Source organism: Prionailurus bengalensis, chromosome E1 (assembly GCF_016509475.1).
Source record: "Prionailurus bengalensis isolate Pbe53 chromosome E1, Fcat_Pben_1.1_paternal_pri, whole genome shotgun sequence".
NCBI lineage: Eukaryota > Metazoa > Chordata > Mammalia > Carnivora > Felidae > Prionailurus > Prionailurus bengalensis.
The window spans coordinates 46,403,091-46,427,054 of record NC_057347.1 but is presented as its reverse complement, the minus strand read 5'-3'; the positions used below and the strand labels follow the sequence as shown (position 1 = coordinate 46,427,054).

The window sequence follows — 23,964 nt, the reverse complement described above, 5'->3', positions numbered from 1 at the left end:
GATTGGTATTTTTAGGACTAATACATTGAAAACTGATTCAGCCTGTCTAGTAACTGAACAGTTTTCAATAGCATGGTTAGTCAAATTCATTATGACTTTTAACTTAAGAAGCTTTTGGGGTAGGTTGGAGTATTTATTACATATTTTACTGTTTAATGTCTAACGGCCTTTTAATTTGTAAACATTTATTGAAATGATTGTGGGGCTGTGGAAAACATTTACCTATTTACCTTTGAAGTAAGTTTTAAGACAGTCCACTTTTTAGCATGTGTGTTGTGTCCAGCCTGTGGTTGTCTGAACTAATAAATGTGATTTTTCTCCCCGTTCTCGCTTTTATTTATTTGCGTATAGGCCTCTTCCCTGGTGTTTCCTGATTGGAAAACACGTTGATAGAGCCCAGCTTTGCAGTTCTTGTAATAGAATTACAAGCAATACGCAATACGGTCTTAAAGCTTTTTACAAACTAATGCACATGTGCTTGTATGGAATGATTTTCTGAGCCTGATAAATTTTAACTATTGTTAGGTTAATTCAACTGCCTCAGCCATTGCACCCTCCTTTCACAAACTGCCTTTTGGTGTAGTATAGTGAAATCCAGTTGCTTGTGTCTCTTAACCCAAATTAGTCTTACAAGGTTACCCTAACTGCTCTAAGGGAGGCTTAGAAATTGGAGTTGTGGGCTTTGGGAAGCAACAATTTTCCTCAGTGGGCTGAGGCACCTTTCCACCATTTGGGCAATTCTAAAGGCTCTAAGTGTGGAAATGAAAATTGTGAAGTCTTAAGTGCCTGCTAGGTAATCCTGGTTTGGTTTTGAGACCGGTAATCACGCATTACGCTTTGATGGACCTGTGGAAGGATCCTCTAGTGGGAAAACTTGCCTCTACCACTGATTATCCCTGTGCCTCCACATTCACCTGGAGGATTCGTTTAAAAGGTCGCAGGGCTCCTTTTCTAAAAGTGTTCCCAGGGGGTGCAGGCACTGCTGGCCGAGGGCTCCCTTTTGAGAACCACTCCCAAAGTGTGAAAGGTCCATACCCTTCCCTGTCACACAACCCCAACCCCAGAGAGCAGAGAAGCTCTTTGGGGGTAGCGGTAACATTTACAAGGAGTTTCAACTAAAGCTTGTGTCTCTAATCTACAAAGGGCTAAGAGTTTAAAAGAGGTAACCGTTAATTTACGCAAACACCTGAAATTGAAAAGGTGTATTTAAACGGCGATTTGGAGAACACAGTATTTTGATGTGATTTGCAAAACACTTGAAAAGCAAAGCGCACTTGGTACAGCACGATAGTGAAAAGTAGACGAGGATGATCTTTATCGGTGCTAATGATGGCTAAAAAGTAGGGGCCGAACTTGGTTGAGGCGAGAAGCGGTACCGGGTCTGCGCCGGCCATAGCTACTGGCCTAGGCCTGCAGCCGCTACAACCGAAACACGGACGCGCTTCCGTGGGCGTGGCCAGCCGGGCGTCCGCGCACTTCCGTCGCGCCTGCGCAGTTGGCTCCTGGGCTCACGTTTGTGGCCGTTTCCCGGGACCAGCCAGCTAATGGGATACTGCTGTTTAACTCCCGTGGGCGATGCGTTCTGGTGCTGCAGTCAGGGCCTGCCAGAAAGTCTGCAGGTGCCTATTGTCTGGGTTTGGAGGTCGAGTGGATGGGGGGCAGCCTGAGCCTTTGACGGAAGGGAGTAGCTCCTTCGGAGTGCCCCTGCGGTCGCAAGCGGAGCTGCCCCGGGGGAGCGAGCCGACCGAAGTCCCCGAGCCCGGTGAGGGGAGCGAGGAGCTGCTAGAGATCTGTCAGAGAAGGCATTTCTTCAGCGGCAGCAGGCGGCAGCTTAGCCGACATTCTCTTCTGAGCGGGTGCCACCCCGGCTTTGGCCCCTTGGGCATAGAGTTGCGGAAGAACCTGGCGGCAGAATGGTGGTCCTCCGTGGTGGTGTTAAGGGAGCAGGTCTTCCCGGTAGACGCCCTCCACCATGAGCCAGGCCCTTTGCTGCCCGGGGACAGTACCTTCAGGTTAGTTTCAGCAGCAACTCTACGCGAACTCTTGCAAGACAAAGAGCTGAGTAAGGAACAGCTAGTAGCATTTCTTGACAACTTACTAAAAACTTCTGGGAAACTACGGGAGAACCTTCTTCACGGTATGCTTCACGATTTCATGCTTCAAAATAGATGGGGTGGAAAGGCAGTCTTGGTAGATTTCGCGAATTGCAACAGGCCCTGTATTCACGTGGGAAGGAAATTATCTGTCTGGTTCTCATCTTTTTGATGTAGTTGGGTATATTGACTTCCTACCATGGAGAAAACTGGTCCATTTGACTGGACAACACTAGAGTTCAATTGAGCAGCTCCAGAATTCGGGCCTAAATTAAATGATGTGAGTCATTTGTTCGACGTTACCAAAACGTTTGTAAATACTTAGTTATCTTTAATTTTACACACAATAGACTAATCAAAAGCTTATTTTTCTAGAGCAAAATGAAAATCCCCCCTCCCCCAATTTTTTCTCACAGAAAACTGGTCTACAGTTGTTTGAAGTGCCCCTTAAGTGATTTTTGAGTCAGTTAAAAAAATAATAGTACTAATAAAGCTTTATAAATAATTCTTGAGTGAATACACAGAAATTTGTAGGTCACAATTTGCCCTTGGAGTCAAATAGAACATGATAGCAGAGATTCTGAAAAAAGTGAAAAAAAATAAAATAAAATAACAAAAAATAACGGTTCTTCACAGGACAGACTTGCAGCCACAGCTTCTCATCTTTGCAAAATGCTATCCTTGCTATTTTAATTAAGTGGCACTATAAAGTAACTTAAAATAACCCAATGTCCATGGTTGTCTGAAAATTAGTACCCATATTTTAAAGATTTCCCTAATAAAACAAACTGGTGAGTATTTGTGACAGTTCTGAGTTGTACTACTTTAATTATTCCATGTCTTTTTTCTGGGGGAGTTAAATCACCACTTGTTACTATGTCCAAAACAAATCAATGTTTTCTTCCCTATTAGAAAATGAAACTTAGCTCGCTTAGATGCCCATCCATCAAAACATCTTTTGATATATCAGACCTTTTCTTTAGCAAATTTAAAACCACTTATTTGCAGAATCCTTTAATTGACTGGTGTTTTTAGCTCAGACTTACCCAGTTTGCTACTTTCTATTCCCAAGGTCCTTGCTTTCTTTATTTCACGTCTGGACAACTTTGGTAGCCTCTACTTATGAATAGCTTTTTAAAATTCTCAGCCATTATGTTTCTGGATATTGTTATTGTCTTTTATGTTTTTGTTTCCAGATATTGTTATTGTTAATTGTCTCTTTCTTCTGTCCTTCTGTGACAAATTACACGTGTTAAACCTTTTCCTCCATCTTGTCATCAGCTTTCTTGAACACAATCACATTTTAAAGTCTGTGTCTAATGACCGAGATGTATCTGTTTCGAGTGTCTGTATCTCCGGCTTTTGGTCATTGGACTTTTCTCCTGATATTCTCTGTAATTTGTGTATAAGTTGGAGAGATAAATTGAGATATTGGTGGTGTTTTCTTCTTCCTGGGAGGATTTACTTTTGCTTTCGGCAGGCAGCTATCGTGGGAGCCTATCTTCTTAATGCAATTCAAGATTGAGTTTATTGGAGGCTGGTCTTAAGTGTTTTCATCTTTACTCCTACACTATAGCTCTTTGTCCCTCATGAAAGGCTGGAGTGTTTACCTTGGCACCTCCTCCTTCAGGAGCCCGGAACTACAATTTTTGTACGTTCCAGTCCCATAACTTGTCAGGAAGTTCTCAGCATTTCAGCCTCTCAGCTCTGCTACTTGAGCGTTAAAAAAGCAACAGTAACTGTTGGGTTCACCTCTCTGCTCTACCCTTCTCTCCATGTTTTGGACCCACAAGTCCTTACTGCCTTGATAGTCTTTAAACAGATTTTTTTTTTTTTAATTTCTTTACCAGCTTTTCTTATCAGCAGGCTAGTGTGCTATTATCAGAAGTGGAAATCTCAAGTAATTTGAACACAATGCTGTCATTTAGTGGGATGTCATCTCAGTGCATAAAGAACCACAAAGAACTCTTGAATTTAGATTTATTCCAGATAGAAATGTTGGAAATATAATTCTGAAGCTGTTTCATTTATGTTAGATGATAAAGCAAGTAGATGGATAGGTTAAGGTTATTAGGAACCAAGATTTTCGCTGTAAGAAAAAAGAGATACAAATATAATATAAAAGATACAAATATAAAAGAAGGCAAGGATAAACTTTGTAATGTTAAATTTGAATCAGCAATATTGTATTAATATTAGTATGACCTCATAATTTTGAAAAACATTTCTTAACTTTCTTCATTTTGAAAGGACCTAGAAGTAATGACAATAGCAATAAACACAACTAGTACCCAGACTTTGATTTTTAAAATGAACCAGTGCTTGGAGAAATGGCTAATCCCAGATCTGGGTCAGGGAAAGTACAAAGTGAGTTTGAGACATTTTATGGTGCTAGAAAGCAAAGAATTACTTGAAGAGTAGTAGAATTATATCACAAGGACACAGATAATGGCTTGAAGGAGAATCCAGCTGAATATTAATTAGTAATAGTAATAGATTATAACACATTAAAAATAGAAATTTATAGTTTTTTTTTTTAATTTTTTTTTTTAACGTTTATTTATTTTTGAGACAGACAGAGACAGAGCATGAACGGGGGAGGGGCAGAGAGAGAGAGGGAGACACAGAATCGGAAGCAGGCTCCAGGCTCTGAGCCATCAGCCCAGAGCCCGACGCGGGGCTCGAACTCACGGACCGTGAGATCGTGACCTGAGCTGAAGTCGGAGGCTTAACCGACTGAGCCACCCAGGCGCCCCAGAAATTTATAGTGTTAATCAAAAAATAAATAGTTGAGACTGTCGGTAGGGGAAAGGGATGGAAAAACATTGTTTTTACAGAAGCTATGAAATACGTGTAGAAGGAAAGACAGAAAAGTCACCTTCTAATGATTTTGCAATCCCCAGTATAATGATTCAAGCAGGATCATGAATGGATTCTAAAATGTTGGGTGGAAGTTTGTTGAGCAGGCTGTTGTTGGGGAATGGATATTACTACCTGATCAGGTAATCAAATTTGGTTTCATTAATATGGGATGATTTGAAATTATGTTCCTCCTGTTAAAATGCAAGGAGACCTACATATCAACTATGTAGTATTTAGTTCTGTTAAAAATGATTTACCCCAATTAATGAAACAATTAGCCAGATCTTGAGTATGACTGTCCTGGACTCCAGTCAAGTCAATGTCATTAAAAGCAAACTTAGAGAAGGAGGGAGGAGCAAGGGGACATGTTCTAGATTAAAATAGATTAAAGAGACCTGGTAAAAACGCAGAGCAGGAACCACAGCAATAAATGACATTTTGGGTGACAACTGGAGAAAATAAAATATTGACCATGTGTTAGATGAAATTGTGGTATCACGATTAATTTTATGGTGCAGTAATGATAGAGAATAATTTCAGGAGCCACATGCTGAAATGTTTCGGGGTGAACAAGAAAACATGTGGCAGAATGTTGACAGTTGGTGTATCTAGCTGAAGAGTTTACAGATATTTATTGTACTATGCTTTCAACTTTCTTATTGATTTGAAAATCAAGTTGTGGGGAAACCACCTAAAACTAAGTGGTAATCAATTAAGATCTGCCTTAATAGTTCCATGCTACTTGTACCGCTTTGCTGGCATTATTATATTGTTAACTTGTTTATAAACTGACCCTTATGACTTGGGTATATGGAATAGATTTATATGATGATGAATTTATCTTTTGACAGGTGCTTTGGAGCACTATGTTAATTGCCTGGATCTGGTAAACAGGAGGCTACCTTATGGCCTTGCTCAGATTGGAGTGTGTTTTCATCCTGTTTCTGACACTAAGCAGACACCTGATGGTGTTAAAAGGTACAGAAAAATAACAAATAACATGGCCTTGTATTTAAGTAGTCAAGAACCAGTCACTCTCCCTTTGATCCAGATAGATTATATAATTTCCAAATAAGTAACTCTGATATTTCTGATATCCAAAGAATCGGTGAGAAGACTGAGGCTTCACTGGTTTGGTTTACTTCAGCAAGAACTGCAGGCCAGTGGCTTGATTTCTGGTTACGTCATCGACTCCTGTGGTGGAGAAAGGTACCGTTAATTTAATAGTTAATAGGTAGAGTGTCTTAGTATGTCAGAGATAATATTTCTCTACAATAAAAAATTTTATTTGGTGTAGCTATGTTATGCTTGTAAGAGCTATAACGAATAGATAAATGCAAGTAAAAATCTCTTTGTAATGATTTTCATTGTTGCATATAAAAAGTTTCTTTGGTAAAGATACCTGTTGATGTCTCTCTTGCTCAGAAGCTTTTGTTGAGTAAGCATTTGCATTTGAGATAGAGTTCAAGTCCCTCACTTGTCATTCCTGGCTGCTGTAGAGTTTGACCCTTGCACACCCTACAGCTTCAACTTTTGTACCCTGCCTCCATGAACTCTGTATTTGTCAAAATGGTTCTGTAATTTATAATTAAGTTTTAGTACCTGCTGAAGGGAAAACAGTTGAAGTAAGCATGTGTGGCTCACCATTGTCTTATCTCTCTCCAATTCTTAAAATCCCCAAACACCCACTAAACTGAGTGGAATAATTACAAATAATCACACTCTCCACAAAGGATAAGAATGGTGAGTATACACTTTCTTCTTTACCCCACTTAGTTTATGGTCACCTTCCCCTCTTACTAACTGACCTCAGAAAGGTTAGATAGCTCCAACAGTTTTTCTCTGTAGTTCTTTCAAACTAAAAACAGTATTTTTAGCAATATATTCACTCATTTAACTAAACTTCATAATTTTTATTTGGAATCTGACCAATTGCATTCAGTTCCTGCATAGAAAGTCTCAGGCAGCTTTCCTTTTTTTTTTTTTTTTAATGTTTATTTTAACTTATTTTGAGAGAGTGAGAGCACAGGGAAGGGGCAGAGAGGGGGGTGAGAGAATCCCAAGCAGGCTCTGCTCTCTCAATGCAGAGCCCAATGCAGGGCTCAAAACCACACGAACCATGAGATCATGACCGGAGCTGAAATCAAAAGTTGACACTTACCTGACTGAGCCACCCAGGTGCCCCACAAGTTTTCTTATTTTAATTTGTTTTTTTTTTTGAGAGACAGAGCATGAGTGGGGGAGGGGCAGGGACACAATATGAAGCAGACTGCAGGCTCTGAGCTGTCAGCACAGAGCTGGACAGGGTTAGAACTCATGAACTGCGGGATGATGACCTGAGCCGAAGTTGGACGCTTAACTGATTGAGCCGCCCAGGCGCCCCTCAACTTTACTTTTTAACATTTATTTTAACAAGTTAATAAAACAAGTTTCTTTTCTAGTTTGCCAAGAGTCCATCTAACTTCAGCAGCAGTGATTGTCAGGACGAAGAGGGACGAAAAGGAAATAAACTTTACTACAATTTTCCATGGGGAAAGGAGCCAATAGAGACCCTGTGGAATCTAGGAGACCATGAACTTTTAAACATGTGTCCTGGAAATGAGTCTCAATTACACGTATGTTTTATATTAAGCTCCTATATATTTTTTACCCAGGTTCTCTAACTGATCTTTTTTTTTTTTTTTTTTTTTTAAGTTTATTGATTTATTTTGAGACAGAGACAGAATGCAAGCAGGGAAGGGGCAGAGAGGGAGGGAAAGAGAGAGAATCCCAAGCAGGCTCCGCACTGTCAGCACAGAGCCCGATGTGGGGCTGGAACTAACAAACCATGAGATCATGACCTGAGCCAAAATCAAGAGTCAGCCAACTTAACCAACGAGCCACCTAGGCACCCCTAACTGATCGCTTCTGAAACCATTTGAGAATAAATTGTAGACATGGGGGCCCATGACCTCTTAATACTACAGTATATATGTCTGAAATGCAAGGACACTCACCTACTTAACCACAACACAGCTGTCGAAATCTGGAATGTAATGATAATCTAATTATTACCATCCAATCCACTTAATCCTTCAAATGTTGTCCTAATGATGTCCTTCATAGGTCCAATATCCAATCTAGGATTTCATGTAGTTGTCATGTCTCTTTAGTTTCCTTCAGATGAACAGTTCCTTTTATCTTTGATGACCTTGACATTATTTTTAAAGATTTTATTTTTAAATAATTGCTACACCCAATGTGGGCTTGAAATTACAGCCAAGAGATTAAGAGTCGCAGGCTCTACTGACCGAGCCAGTCAGACGCCCCATGACTTTGACATTTTTGAGAAGTATATGTCTTTGTAGTTACTTTGTAGAATGTCCCTCAATTTGAATTTCTCTCATGTTTCCTTATGATTTATGTGTTTTTGCTAGGAATACCACAGAAATGGTGCTGCCCTCTCAGTGTGTCATATCACAAGGCAAATGATAATCAGATTTTTTACTGTGGATGTTAACTTTTATCTCTTGGTTGCGATCGTGCTACCAGGTTTCTCCAATATGAAGTTGACAAATAATTTGTACTTAGTAATTAATGAGCAATTAATATGTCTTTTGTGGGCAGACAGTTTAAGACTATGTCAGTAACCTGTTTCTCACCACATTTTGACCTACCAGTTGGAGCATGCGTTGATGTTTCTTGTGTAAATCAGTGGTTACTATGAGGGTTGCTAAATGGTGTCATTTGTTATAATTATTAATTGTATTATTGCTCTATTAGATTTGTTTTCCAACAGTATACTGTGGGGTAGAGTTTTCTCCCCCTTTCTGTAAATATGGACTTACCCATTCCAGTTTCTCTCAGTGGGTTATAATCTGTTACTAGCATTATTTATTTTGATGCTGAAGTTGTCCTAGACTTGGCCAGGGTCCTTTTGACATACCTCTATCATTCTCTGAGCATTTCCTTACTTTTTGTAGCAACAAGTTGTTCCAGGATCATCTTGTTTCTTGGCCTAGCTGTGGAGTCAGCCATTTCTCCAAGGAACCTTAATTCTTATTAGAGGAAAATGTATTTAAAAACTGAGATTTTGCTACAAGGTGTACTCCTTGCAAGTGGGTATCATTGTTTCTGGGCCCTTTCTGTGGACCCAGCTAAGAAATATTTGTAGGCAATTCTGTACATACATGTTTACACACTCACCTCTATATTTGTGTCTGTATTTACCTGTTAAAAACTAGGAGTGCACACCAGTTCTTCAAGTTCTAGTCTAGTGTCACAGGGTTTATTCTAGCTTCACCTCTTTCCAAATTTATAATTCTCTTCTCTGACAGTGAGAAACCTGGCTCCCAGTATCTTCAGTTATTGATTTTTCATTTCTTGTATGTAACCAAAGTCCCTACCATTGTTATACAAAGATCAGCCCTAATACATCCCTCTTCCCACCCCATCAGACACTCTAGGTGAGTGTTTGAAGCAGGGGAAGGAACAAGGAAGAAAGACTAAAGAACTTGACTGTAGATATGCTGTTGCCCGCTCCCTTTACAACCCCCATCACTAGGTGCTCTGGTGAGAATATAGAGAAGGAGGATTAGTTAGAAAGCCTGGCTTTGGGCCTCAGTGTCCCCTTCTTTACCAGTCACACTGGCTAGAAGTTGGTCCCTGGATCTCTCCCAGTTGAATATACTAGCCAGCTGACCAAAAACTGAGCCCTGGCCACAGAAGAAAGGTTCTTCATTTACATCCTAAAAGGAACAAAGTTTTCAAAATTTAAATAGGTGATACAGTTTTCTTAGAGAAGGAACCTTGCCTTTCCATCACACAGGGTTCTTTATAAATGTCTATAATATTTTTCAAGGTACCCATGGATACAAAGTTTTAGAAGCCACATGGATGGATAGAATTGTGGCTGAGCCCTCTTATATGCTGACCCAGTCTTTCATTTAATTTTTTTAAAGTTTATTTATTTTGAGGAGGGGAGGGGCAGAGAGAAAGAGAATCCCAAGCAGACTCTGCATTGTCAGCACAGAGCCTTATATGGGGCTTGATCTATGAGATCATGACCTGAGCAGAAATCAAGACTGGGATGCTCAACAGACTGAGCCAGCCAGCCACCCCCATGCTGACCCTTTCTTTAAGTTTATTTATTTTGAGAAAGAGAGGGGGGTGGGGGTGGAGAAGGGGCAGAGAAAGAGGGAGCGAGAAAGAATCCCAAGCAGGCTCTGCACTGTCAGCACAGAACCTGACGTGGGGCTTGAACCCACAAACCATGAGATCATGACCTGAGCTGAAACCAAGAGGCAGATGCTTAACCGACTGAGGCACCCAAATGCCTCTATGCTGACCCATTTTTGAACTGTTGCAGATTTGAATGTTTAGATTTTCTGATTGGCGACAGGTGGAGTTTTAATGTGCTATTTGGTGACTAATAGAGTCTTCTCGTTGAATATTTTCCCATAGCACCAACACCATCACATTTCATTTGGGGATATTCAGCACTCTTATGAAACCTGGTTAGCATAGTCATAGTTAAATAATCATTATCATAGTTAAAAACCAATCAGTCTTGTGACTAGGAATTTAATTTTTTTAGGTCTTTTTTTTTTTTTTAACGTAATCGCTACACCTAGTACAGGGCTTGAACTCAGATCAAGGGTGGCATGCTCTTCTGACTGAGCCAGCCAGGGCCCCAGTCTTATCACTAGAAATTTGAAGATAATCTCTTTGTTATGGCTATTAGTCTCTTAATTTTTGTTCATTTTTTTACTATCTCCATGAAAAACTCTTCATACTCACCGTTAAATTGTTGCTCTTCCATTTCCGTGGTTCTCAAAATTGCTCATCATTAGTTGAACATGTTATAAAATAATAAGTAGAATTTCTGCTATTTAGTATGTTTTTTTGAAAGGCTTCTTGGGCTATTTGGTGTTTGTTTTTAGTAAATTTTACAGTTAACATCTAAATACATTCTTGGAGGGATTTTTTTGAGAATGGTGAAGTAGATCAGCAACGTCTAAAGAACAAAGTGAGCATAGAAAGAAGTTTATTCTGGATGGTATAAGAAATCAGATATTCTAGCTAAGAAAAGAGTTACCATTGGATACCTTGGCATCCTTGGATATCCAATTATCAAAGAATTAGAAAACATTAGCTGCATCTGGTTGGCTCAGTCAGTAGAGCATGTGACTCTTGATCTCGGGGTTGTGAGTTTAAGTCCCACGTTGGGTATAGAGATTACTTAAAATCTTTGGGGCATCTGGGTGGCTCAGTTGGTTGAGCGTCTGACTTCAGCTCAGGTCATGATCTGGCAGTTTGTGAGTTCAAGCCCCCTGTCGAGCTCTGTGCTGACAGCTCAGAGCCAGGACCCTGCTTCGGATTCTGTGTTTCCCTCTTTCTCTGCTCCTCCCCGGCTTGCTCTCTGTCTCTCACTCTCTCTCAAAAATAAATAAACTTTAAAAAGTAACAATAAAAATAAAATCTTCATTAAAAAAGGAAAACATTAAAGCCTTCCTAATACTTAAACACAATTTAGTCTTTTTTTTTTAATTCAAATGGCACCACAGAAGCTTGCAGTGCCTCAAGAGTTATATTAAGTATCATATCTATAAATGTGTACAAGATGCCAATTAATAGAGTTATAATAGAATCCCAGATTTCAGGAAGTTTACTGCCTTTTGAGAACAAATTTACATTAATCTTTACGGTACCATATGCCATAAAGATGGGTTTAAAATGTCAGTACATATATGTATTAGTGAAAACTATGCTTGATCATGGATAAGTTGAGGATTGACAAATTTTTTAAGTATCAGAATTACATGAATGTTCAGATGACAGTGATAACAGTAAAAAAAAAAAGAATGAAGGTAGAACTGTTTATATGCAGAACCTTTTTAATTTTTAGAATTGACATTTTAAAAATTTTGAGATGGTTGTTTATGAGCTTACAAGGAAGGAAAGAAGGGTGCCTGGGTGGCTCAGTCGGTTAAGCGTCCGACTTCAGCTCAGGTCATGATCTCACAGTTCGTTGGTTCAGGGTCCACATTGGGCTCTGTGCTGACAGCTCAGAGCCTGGAGCCTGCTTTGGATTCTGTGTCTTCCTCTCTTTCTGTCCCTCCGCTCCTCATGCTCTATCTCTCTGTCTCTCAAAAACAAATAAACATTAAAAAAAATTTTTTTTAAATAAAAGGAAGGAAATAATTGGTCTCTTATCAGTATCTGATTTATATCATACATTATGGTATATTTTACATTCTTAATTGTAGCCTTAAAGTAATAACTCCAATGCAGGTTTTTAAAAGATGTTTGCTTCTTATAAGAACTTTACATTTACATAGATTATACTCCAAACCCCTATCCCTAAGTGTACCAATTGTTGTTTTCTCTAAGGGCCTTTCTGAACTTTATTGTGATATTATAATCTGTATTATAACGCTCATGTAGGGAACACTGGAAAAGTAGTGATGTTGGGGTCCCACTCTTGTCCAGGTAGTTGAGAACCTCTGGGAGTGGGGCCCAACACAAAACCTTTACATTTTATTCATTTATTTATTTTTAACGGGGTTTGTTTGTTTTTTGTTTTTGTTTTGTTTTTTTGAGAGAAAAACAGAACAGAGGAGCTGAAGCAGGCTCTGTGCTGCCAGCAGCAAGCCCCTTTGGGGCTAGAACTCACAAACTGTGAGATCATGACCTCAGCCGAAGTCAGATGTTCAACCAACTGAGTCACCCAGGTGCCCCAAAACCTTTACATTTTATAATTCAGGGCAGTTTTATGAGGCCCCTGGATGGCTCAGTTTCGAGCCCCACATTGGGCTCTGTGCTGACAGCTTAGAGCCTGGAGCCTGCTTCAGATTCTGTGTGTCCAACCCCCCCGCCTGCTGCCCCTGTCCTGCTTGTGCTCTGTTTCTCAAAAATAAATAAACATTAGGGGCGCCTGGGTGGCTCAGTCGGTTAAGCGTCTGACTTGGGCTCAGGTCACGATCTCACTGTCCGTGAGTTCGAGCCCCGCATCGGGCTCTGTGCTGACTGTTCAGAACCTGGATCCTGTTTCAGATTCTGTGTCTCCCTCTCTCTCTGACCCTCCCCCGTTCATGCTCTATCTCTCCCTGTCTCAAAAATAAATAAAACGTTAAAAAAAAATTGTTTTTAATAAATAAGTAAATAAACATTAAAAAAAATTTTTTTTAATTCAAGACAGTTCTAATACATAGTCAATTGAGATTTAATGATCTAATCTAAATCCTAATCTCCCTGAAAGCAGGAAATGTGTCATAACCATCTTTGTGGGTCCAGTGACTAGTATAGGCCTGGCCCAGAGTAGATACTTTCTTAAATGAATTTGTAAGTTTGTGTTCTGATTCTCTAAGTCTATAGTTTTAAGAGATAGCTCTGCTAAATGATACTTTATGTTTGTTCTACTTTTCTATGAAGGGCCGAGATGGACGAAAAAATGTGGTTCCTTATGTTTTATCTGTAAGTGGAAATCTAGACCGAGGCATGCTGGCTTATCTCTACGATTCTTTCCAGCTAACAGAGAGCTCCTTTACAAGAAAGAAGAATCTTCATAGAAAGGTGCTTTTAATATTTCAGAGATAAACTTGGGAAACTAGAAGTATATGTTTTTTTCACTCATGTTATTAGTATACTTGGTTTCTAACACAAACTGTGAATAATACATTTCTTTTAGTGCAAGTTATTTTACTGTTTTTCAGATTTTTAGAATCTGGCCACAGGAATAATAAGCAGGTTCTCACAGAATAGAACAAGGCATTCCTATTGGGTAATCCCAGAGGCATTTCTGTTTGATCCTGGCAGACAGGTAGACAGAAATCTCTGATTCTTAGCTCCTGAGCCTTTCCCTCGATGGCTTCCATTTGTATCAGAGTGTTAAGTAGGATTATGTCACACTAGTAAGACTTGTGGTATTGACCTTACTGCTTCTAGTCGGACCCCAAGTGGCTATTGAGTAGATCATAAGAGCTAGCTATGGGCCTGGATAAAGGACATTTTTAAGGGCTCAAAATCAAGAGAGAGGAAGAAAGAAAATAAATGACTAATGGAGCAAGATTTTGGAAGAAACATGAGGAGTCAAGGCAGGATCAAGAACACAAGTGGGAGGGATTGGTCTTGAAAAGGAATTATTTGAAAAAGCAGGGAGGAGAGAAATGATTGTATAGATAGGCTACCAGGGCTGGTTAGCCTTTGAAGGAAGTTTTCCTCATACCCTCTATTTTCTTAGGGAATTAGAAGGCAGGATTATTAACTTAAACTGGGGAGGAGTACGGTTTAATTGGCAAGAATTTAGAGTATTCATATCCCCCTTGAATGCAAAAGGGAGCTGCCCCAAATCAATTTGGACATGTTGGGTACTCAACTGGGACTGGAAACTGAATTTGTCCTACCACGCTGCAGAGCTAAGTGATTTATTATGCAGTGTTCATTTAGCCTGATAGGCCCCTAAAGTTGGATTATAGAATTGTTCAGGGGCTGGGATTTATAGGACGTATAGCAAACAAGGGGGATCCGTTCTTTCTCTCATATCCCACATCCAAACCGTCAGCAAAAACCATTGGACTCTGTCTTCAAAATATATCCTGTGTCTGACCATTTCTTTTTTTTTTTAAATTTTTTTTTTTCAACGTTTATTTATTTTTGGGACAGAGAGAGACAGAGCATGAACGGGGGAGGGGCAGAGAGAGAGGGAGACACAGAATCGGAAACAGGCTCCAGGCTCTGAGCCATCAGCCCAGAGCCTGACGCGGGGCTTGAACTCACGGACCGCGAGATCGTGACCTGGCTGAAGTCGGAGACTTAACTGACTGTGCCACCCAGGCGCCCCTGTGTCTGACCATTTCTTACCACCAACTGCTTCCACTCTGATCTAAGCCACCACCATCCCCTCCCTCTGGCACTGAATGACCCTTTTAAAAGGTACGTGTTACTTTGCCCGGCTGCTCAGAACATTCCACTAAACTCCTCCGCTCACTCAGATGAAAAGGCAAAGCCTCCCAAGTGTTTCACAAAACCCTTCCCTTTTGACCTCACACGCCTGCTCCAGCAGCACAGACCTCCTTGCTGTTCCTAGGACATGCTGCAGGTCATGCTTCCATTTGGCTGGGATGCGCCTCCTCCAGGACCCACTTGCACCTCTCAAGTCTGCTCCAGTGTCACCTCAGAGAGAAGAACTTCTCTTACCACCTTATTTAAAATTGCAGCGGTGCCTGGGTGGCTCAGTCAGTTAAGCACCCGACCTTTGATTTTGGCTCAGGTCATGATCTCCCATGTCACACAGTTCATGAGTTTGAGCCCCATGTTGGCCTCTGTGCTCATGACGTGGAGCCGGCTTGGGATTCTGTCTCCCTCTCTCTCTGCCCCTTCTCCACTCATGTGCGTGCACCCTCTCAAAAAAAAAAAAAATAAAGTTAAACTAAAAAAAATTGCAAACAGCCTCTCCAATCCACCACTCACCAGCACTTCCTGTCTCCTCCCATACCACCTTCAAATATATGATTTACTTGTTTATTATCCGTTTATCCCCTCCATGAGGGGCAGGGAGTTTTGTCCCCAGTACGTAGAACTGTTTCTGGCACTAAGTAGCTGTTCAATATTTGTTGAGTGGATGGATGAATAAGAAAAGTGGTAAGTTTTGGCAAAAGAGAGTCCAAATGATAAGCCACATGGCTCTGGCTGGGTAGGGAAGGCAGTGATGCCAGGAAGGGGCATTTTGATTGAGGGAAAATGGAGTTGTCAGAAAATGGAAGAGTAGCAAGTGAGCTTATTTCTGCAGAACATTTAAGTGGAGAAGTCAATGAGCACCTGGATATAGCCAGCTAAGTACATCATTACATGATTTTTTTCTGACCTCAGCTAGCTTCCGTTTTCATACAAAATTTTACTGTTTAAGAAGCTCTATGTTTGTTAGTGCTTGTGTTATGTTTAAACAAGGTGTGCTGTCCTTCCCCCCCCCTCTCTTTAAATTGCTTTAGGTACTTAAACTTCACCCTTGTTTAGCCCCTGTTAAGGTTGCTTTGGATGTGGGAAGAGGCCCAACAGTGGAATTAAGACAGGTGGGTTAAATGAGTTTTAATGTCATGATTTTAATTATTACCATTATTTCAAACAAATGGATAGCTTGCCATTTAACATTTTTGATTTGTTTGGTTTTTTTAAATTAATATTTTTTTATTTGAGAGAGAGAGAGGAAGTGGGGTAGAGGGTCAGTGGGAGACAGAGAATTCCAAGCCCTGGGGATAGATACCGTGACCCTGGGATCATGATCTAAACTGAAATCCAGAATTGGACACTCAGCTGACTGAGCCACCCAGGCATCCCTCATTGGCTTCTTAAAAAATTTAATTAAATGGCTATGGATAAATTCTATGGTTAATTATAGATAATTGGAACTATAGTATATAAAAGAAGCTGCATACAGGTCAGTGGATTTTACTGTTAAGTCATGCTTAGTGATAGTTGCATTTTTTAAATGAGTGTGCATAGTTTTGGTAATCCGAATATTTGTACAGATGTCTAGTGAGTTATTTCTTGCCTACTTACAATTTTAACATAACACTTTTGATACCTATTGATATAAACACAAGTTCTAGATCTGTAATCTGGTTTTGGTTTTTCTAATCTATCTAGCCTAATGAAATACTCTTGAGAAAAGCCAGGAGGGTGGTTTTAGTTTCTTTTGAGACCCCCCTTCACAGTGATGCTGGGTCCTGGGTGACTCAGACCCATCTAGCAACTGAGTGAGGACCCTAGCAAGATTCACCCAGCTTTTTTCTTCAGGGTCCTGTGGAGAGGTCTTGGGGGGAGGGGCAGGTAGTGCACACAGAGGAAGGGAAGGTAATGGTTTAACTTCCACTTTTCCCCCTGGGGTCATGGCGGACTCCCCAGCACTCTTGTAGGTAGAAGTTCCTTGGGGTTTTTTGCTTGAAGGACAAAAAAGAACTCTGCTCCTTAAATATTTGTCATTGTAATTGCAGGCCTTGTTTTGTTTTGGTTTCGTTTACATGTAAGAATATAATAGTATTGTGTCCCGTGGGTGTTTTTAATTTACCAAAAGGGAGCATGTTGTATATCTTACTCTGTTTCTAACTTTTTTCCTTCAGCAGTATGACAGAAGTTTCTGGGCTATGCAAGGGTTTTTTGCTGGTTATATACATGAAGATGGGATTACTGGATAAAATGGATATGAATCCTTAATTTCACTGTGTCAGTGAGATTGTCTCCATATTGGCTGCATGGTGTATTTGTATTCTCACTCATGGTGTGGGGATTGTCCTTATCCCATGTCTTCAGGACCTAATCATGCTTAGAGCCATTTCTCTTCTACCTTCCAAAAGAGCAAAAATTTTTTAAGTTTATATATAGCGGGGGGTGAGGGGCAGAGAGAGAGAGGGAGAGAGAGAATCCCAAGCAGGCTCTGCACTGTCAGCACAGAGCCTGATGTGGGGACTGATGCCACGAACCACGAGATCATGACCCGAGCCGAAATCAAGAGTCGAACATCCAACCTAATGAGCCAGCCAGGTGCCCCAAAAGAGCAAATTGTTTGCTGTCAACCACTAACCTGTTAAAATCCACAATTATGTTTACCTTTCTCTGTTAACTTCTTACTTAGATTTATTAATATTTATATTCTCACCTATCCCCAAAATATCAAGTACCTTAATACCCACCTACTTAGTTACGGTCTTTCCCTCGGAACTTGTTAGAAAGGCAGATTCTTGGTCCTCGCCGCAGAGCCACTGAATCAGAAACTCTGGTGATGCAACATGTGTTTGACAAACCCTCCAGGGGATTCTAATGCTAGCTGAAGTTTGAGAAACAGTACTGTCGCTCAGGCACTCCCTCCACACTCCCCAGTCCGCGATGGTCAGCCTCCCCACCAGGGACATTTGGTGTTGTCTAGAGACAGCTTTGATTGTCAGTTGTGGGGAGAGGAGTGCTAGAGGTATCTCGTGGAGGCCAGGGATGCTGCTAAGTATCCTGTGTCAGCATTCAGAGGGGGAGAAACCCTTCTCCAGATTGTTAAGGATGTTTAAAGTTTTTGCTCTGTTTTGCTTCACCATTGCTTGTTAAGAAAACTGTTTAATATGTAAATTATGTAATATTACTGCTTACTACTTCTGTATTTCCAGTCAGGCTTTTGTGCACAGCGTTCCGCCAAAATCAGTCATTGTGTCCTGGAAACGTTTTCTTTAGTTGCCTTCAGGAACACTGTTGTCCCCGTTTTCATCATGCTCATCTGACTACTTCTCCCTTGTTTCCTCTCTGCCTGACATGGTTGTACAACCCTGGGGCTCAGTGCCCTGCTCTCAGATGAGTTCACAGTTAGCACAGCGCTTTGGACTGTTTTTTCTCCAACAGAATCTGCTTTGGTTTTGTTAGTGTTTTGAATGATAACGATGATGACAAAAATTCCTGTATTTGGTATAAAATTTTCTCTCAGAGAATATTTGCATTTAGTATTCAGCTTTGCAGTGCTTAATTTCTTCATTTCCAGAGGAGGTATGCAGCTTGTAAGTATATAGTATATGAATTGTGAACACTATTATCACATAACTAAAAGAATTTATGCCCATTTTAAACACTGGAAAAGGTGATTAGTGGTTTCATGAAAACAGGGTAATCATCCTAGCTACTTTTACTTCCTTCGTATTTGAATTTTATGTATTTTTTCTCAGGTTTGTCAGGGACTATTTAGTGAATTACTAGAAAATGGAATTTCTGTGTGGCCTGGTTATTTGGAAACTGTGCACTCCTCACTGGAACAACTTTATTCAAAGTAAGAATTGTCTTTTTTTTTTTTCCAACATTTATTTTTGAGAGAGTGAGAGAAAGAGAGAGAGAAACAGAGCGTGAGCAGGGGAGGGGCAGAGAGAGAGGGAAACACAGAATCTGAAGCAGGCTTCAGGCTCTGAGCTGTCAGCACAGAGGCCAACATGGGGCTCAGACTCATAAACTGCTAGATCATGACCAGAGCCAAAGTTGTACGCTTAACCAACTGAGCCACCCATGCACCCCAAGAATTGTTTGTGTTCAGAGGTTTTGATCCTGTGATGTTTCTTTATGAGTAACAGAAATCTCTTCTAAATATCCTTCTAAATATCTATTTATATCTACATAAAATTATTCCTAACTCTCCCATTTACAGAACCATGTGCCCCTAGTTAATTGCTATAGCAGGAACAGTATTCATCAGGTGTATCTGAGCACATACTATGTGCAGCTTTAAGACTTAATGTCATGGACTATGTGTACCCGAGTTTATCATTTTATCAAGGATGCATTTATGTGTATTAGACACATTTATTGAATTAGGACTGAGGGAACATGAGTGGAGTGCCTTTTCCTTGCTTGTGTTGTGGTTCATTCTGAGGCTGAGTGGAAGATAATTCCATCCCAGACAAAGGACAGAGGACTAGTTTCAGTGATCAGCACCTCTGTTCACCTAGTTGATCCAGACACATTCCTGGATTTATCGTCCTTAACTCTTTCCTCTTCCTTACTCTTCACCTCCAGTTCATCACTACATGCCAGCCTGCCTCCTGAATAGTATCTTGGACCCATCTCTCGATCCTTAGTACACTGCCCAAGTTAAAGTCAACAGTGTCTGTCTTCTGGCTGGTCCTTGCAGTAATCTCCTGATCTTTTTTTTTTTTTTTTTAATTTTTTTATGTTTATTTTTTGAGAGAGAGAGAGCGTGAGTTGGGGAGGGGCAGAGAGAGAGGGAGACACAGAATCCAAAGCAGGCTCTAGGCTCTGAGCTATTGGCACAGAGCCTGACACAGGGCTTGAACTCACAAACCACAAGATCATGACCTGAGCTGAAGTCGGACCCTTAACTCAGGCGCCCCTCCTGATTGATCTTCTGTCTCTAGTCTTACCCCCTGCTATTTCATTAACTTCTGTTTTTCAAATAATCCATTCTTCCCTCCTTTGGGTTTATTTTGTTATCTTAATAACTTTTTGTGCTGACTATCTTTTGGGTGAAAAGTTGGGAAGCTTTATGTTTTTGTCTTCAGTTCTCTAGCAACTTGTTAAAATACGCCTTTCAGATGATGTCAGAGGAAAAACAGGTTTCTATAGATAAAGCAAGTAATGGTTTCATTGTATGTAAAACTGAAAGGTGCTGCTTGAACCTGCCAGTCCTGTGAGTTCTAAAATCTTATCCTTTGTGTCACTGAAGGATAATTGAATATTATCAAGTTACAGTTGTTTTTGAATGGTAAAGCCCAAGAGCTTTTTAATGGAATATTTATTAAGCACACTTACTATATTTTGTGCACTTTGATAACAGCAATAAACAAGACAGAAAAGATTCCTGTTCTTATGAAGCCTATATTCTAGTGGGACAAAGTAGAGAGTAAACAAGTAAATAGATAAATAGGATAATTGCTGATGGAATTCTAGAAAGAAAACAATGAGGTAGTGTAACTGGGTAAGCAGAAAGAAGGCCAGTGCGAAATATTCAGTTATTGCTGAACTAGAAACTATAAGTTAGCATACTAAGTTCTGTATTAAGCAAGCATGGTTTGGGTATAATGTATTGTACCCAAGATCTTTGTTACAGTAGTATTATAAGAGAATTTAGTCTAAAGTAATTTTTCTTGAATTGTATCCAAGTACCAAAAGGCTACAGTTATTCTGAGGTTCATCCATAATTTCACCCCAAATGATGCGTTGAGGTACCAGTGTTTATTTCTCAAATTTTAGTTTTTTATGACTTTCCATCTATTACAATAATTCAGAGAAACTTTATGAAAAGTTTACTTTGAATACAATTTGGAAACTTTGAAAAAGTTTTTTGGTCTACCTTTCAAGCCCTGCCTTTGAGTTTTGTGACTCTGGAAAGTGACTGGATTCTAAAGTAATTAAAGCTGGTAGTATGGTGAATTTACAATTTAATTTGTGCTCATGTGTTTTGTTTGACTACTTTTTCCCTCAGATATGATGAAATGAGTATTCTCTTCACAGTTTTGATTACTGACGCTACTTTGGAGAATGGGTTAATACATCTGAGAAGTAGAGACACCACAATGAAGGAAATGATGCATATATCCAAAGTAAAAGACTTTTTAATCAAGTATATATCATCAGCTAAGAATGTATAGATTTTAATGTTTATATAATAAATATTCTTCCTTCCTAATTTGATTGTCTTCTATTAACTTAGATTTGGTTTTAGCACCTTTACACTTATGAAGTAGACATTTTCAGTGCTTTTTTAAAATTCAGTTTTTATTCCTGATATATCTTGATGTATTCCATTCTATCAGAAATATGTGCAGCTACAAGAAACAAAAATCCCACTATATGGGGTGCCCCTAGTTGGCTCAGCTGGAAGAGCATGTGACTCTCGAATCTCAGGATTGTGAGTTCAAGACCTACAATGGGTGTAGAGATTCCTTGAAAATAAAATATTTAAAAAAAATCCAACATATTGGATTAAGCAAATTGTGGTTTGTTTTTCTCATAACAAGAAGTCCAGGGGGTGGACTGTCCAGAGCTGGTCTAATTATTTCAATTATAGTTAGGGACCCAGGCTCTTGATAGCTTTCTATTGTACCATCTTTAGTATTTGGGTTTTTATTTTTGTACTTGCTGCTACATGCTCATAAGGTGACTCCTGGCTAGGCTTCTTGTCCACATTCTGGTTAGGAAGAAAGTCAAGGAAGCAAGAGCTAACCAGCCAAAACTCTTTCCTTTTTTTTTCAAAAAATTTTTTTAATGTTTATTTATTTTTGAGACAGAGAGCATGAACGGGGGAGGGTCAGAGAGAGGGAGACACAGAATCGGAAGCAGGCTCCAGGCTCCAAGCTGTCAGCACAGAGCCCGATGCGGGGCTTGAACTCACAGACCGTGAGATCATGACCTGAGCCAAGGTCGGACGCTCAACCGACAGCCACCCAGGTGCCCCAACTCTTTCCTTTTTAATTGGGAAAGTAAAAGCTTTTCCAGGCATCCCAATTAAAAGACTTATTTACATTTCATTGGTCAGAACTGGGTCATCTGGTCACTCGTAGGCCAGTCACTATCTGAGGGGATGAGAATATCATGATTAATTTGGGTCACACACAGTTTATTCTTTGGGGCTTTAGTAGTGTCGTCTCTCTGAAATGGGTTCTACTATCAGGAAAGAAGGAGTCTTTCTAGAATCTGCCACATGTGTATTGTCAAATACTGAAGATTAACATAAAACTAAACTTTAAAAAATTAGCACATTTATTTTTAAAACGCAAAATAAAATGTTAGATGGCATAATTTAGTGTTACAGTGTATTTTGTGTCTGCTTCTCATAGATAAAAGAAATCTTTAGACTTTTGTGTGCCGATTATGTTTGTGTTAATTATGCTGTCATTACTCACTTGGCAAAAATTCCAAATATATGGACAATAGTGTAATTGACTCCAAATACTATGGCCCAGCACCAGCAACCATCAGCCTGTGAACATCTTGCTTCCTCCCCCTAACACCACCTTTCCATTCCAGTTTGAAGCAGATTACGGGTATCATTTCGTCTGTAAGGATTTCAGTTAAGTATCTTTTGTTAACCGTTATCCCACCTAAAAACATTAATACTAGATGATATGAAGGAATTATTGACAATTTCCTTGGGAGTCTGATGATGGTATTATGGCTTTTTTTTTTTTTAAACATCCTTATCTGAAAGAGACACATACTTAAATATTTTTGAGTGAAATTATACAATATCTGAAACATGCCTTAAAATTCTCCAGTTAAAAAAAAAAGTGGTGGAATATAGATAAAATATCTCTGAGTTGTTGGAGGTGGGTGATGGGTACATGGAGGTTCATTGTAATGCTTTTCTATTTTTGCATATGTTTGAGAATTTTCATAATAAAAAGTTTTTAAAAACAAATTCTTTTTTTTTTTTTTTAATGTTTATTTATCTTTGAGAGAGAGCAGGAGAGGAGCAGAGAGAGAGGGAGACAGAGAAGCCAAAGCAGGCTCTGGGCTATCAGTGCAGAATACGATGCAGGGCTTGAACTCAGGAACTGTGAGACCATGACCTGAGCCCAAGTTGGATACTTAACTGCCTGAGCCACCCAGGCACCCCAAAACCAATTCTTTAATATCAAATATCCACTTGATTTTCAATTGTCTCATAATTTCATAAAATTGAAGTTGATTGTTAGGTCTTTTAGTCTCTCTTATCCCATAAATTTGAGCTCTCTCTCTGTTTTTCCTTTTTTAAGAAATTAGGCTGCTTATTTTACAGGCTTTGTCACTGTTTGGACCGTGCTTACTGCATCCCCATGAGGGTTTAACCTGTTCTTCTCTATATATAATTCCTGTAGAGTGGAAGTTGAATCCAGAGGCTTGATCAGTTTCAAGTTTAATTTGGGGGCTGGGGCGGGGAGACACGATTTTTCCTAGGTTGTGTTCTCCCATCAGGAGGCAGTAATGTCTGGTGGTTTCTCTTTTGGGGATGCTAGCAATCAATCGTTGATCAATGCTTAGGTCAGTCAGTTCATTAGAGGTGGCAAAATGGTGATATTCTGATTTTCTTACATCTTCATTCATTAGTTAGAATACTTCTGTAAAGAAAAACATCTCTTACTTGCTTAGAGGTATGAGAGAGGTAGGATAAATTGTCCCATCTTTAGCCAGTGGGAGCTTCTTCAAGTTGGCCTGGAGTCCTTTTGACATAACTTTAGTAGTGTTTGATAACTTCCTTGATATCTAATGTCTGATCTAGAGATTGTATATTTCAGAGTTTCTCCAAGAAACCCTGGTTCCTTTTAATGGAAAACAGTATTTGGATGCTGTACTCCGGGTACTAGGGGTACTGATAGTTAGAAAGTGGACTTTGTGTCTAGGCCTTTTCAGTGTTCACAACGAGCGTGTGTGTGTGTATGTATATGTTTTAATCAGCTTTATTGAGATATAATTTATCTTCAATAAATTTACCTATTTTAAATGTACAAATTATGGGTTTTAGATAAATGGGTAACTACTACCAGAGTGACAATATAGAACATTTCCATCACCCCAA

General features: G+C 39.7%; 1 protein-coding gene across 9 annotated transcripts; it reads left to right on the top strand.

Moving 5' to 3' along the window:
* The first annotated feature begins 190 nt into the window (after window positions 1-190).
* On the top strand, window positions 191-21,092 carry POLG2 (DNA polymerase gamma 2, accessory subunit). 9 transcript variants are annotated; one of them, XM_043585009.1, is made up of 8 exons: window positions 191-2,137; window positions 5,807-5,933; window positions 6,059-6,164; window positions 7,397-7,570; window positions 13,368-13,508; window positions 15,959-16,003; window positions 18,629-18,729; window positions 20,893-21,092. In XM_043585009.1, the coding sequence occupies exons 1-8, from the start codon at window positions 1,576-1,578 to the stop codon at window positions 21,056-21,058; spliced, it is 1,422 nt and encodes a 473-aa protein (XP_043440944.1). In that variant the 5' UTR covers window positions 191-1,575; the 3' UTR covers window positions 21,059-21,092. The 9 variants fall into 9 exon arrangements, with proteins under 9 accessions (XP_043440944.1, XP_043440947.1, XP_043440942.1 ...); XM_043585012.1 differs by having other exon boundaries at window positions 15,923-16,003; window positions 20,922-21,092; XM_043585007.1 differs by having other exon boundaries at window positions 15,923-16,003.
* Window positions 21,093-23,964: the final 2,872 nt, after the last annotated feature.

Bases quoted from the DNA above. Each gene is read 5' to 3' on its own strand.
- POLG2 (XM_043585007.1), top strand. From the start codon at position 1,576: ATGCGTTCTGGTGCTGCAGTCAGGGCCTGCCAGAAAGTCTGCAGGTGC. The intron at 2,138-5,806 runs GTATGCTTCACG...ATCTTTTGACAG, and splicing joins ACGGGAGAACCTTCTTCACG to GTGCTTTGGAGCACTATGTT. The intron at 6,165-7,396 runs GTACCGTTAATT...TTTCTTTTCTAG, and splicing joins GACTCCTGTGGTGGAGAAAG to TTTGCCAAGAGTCCATCTAA.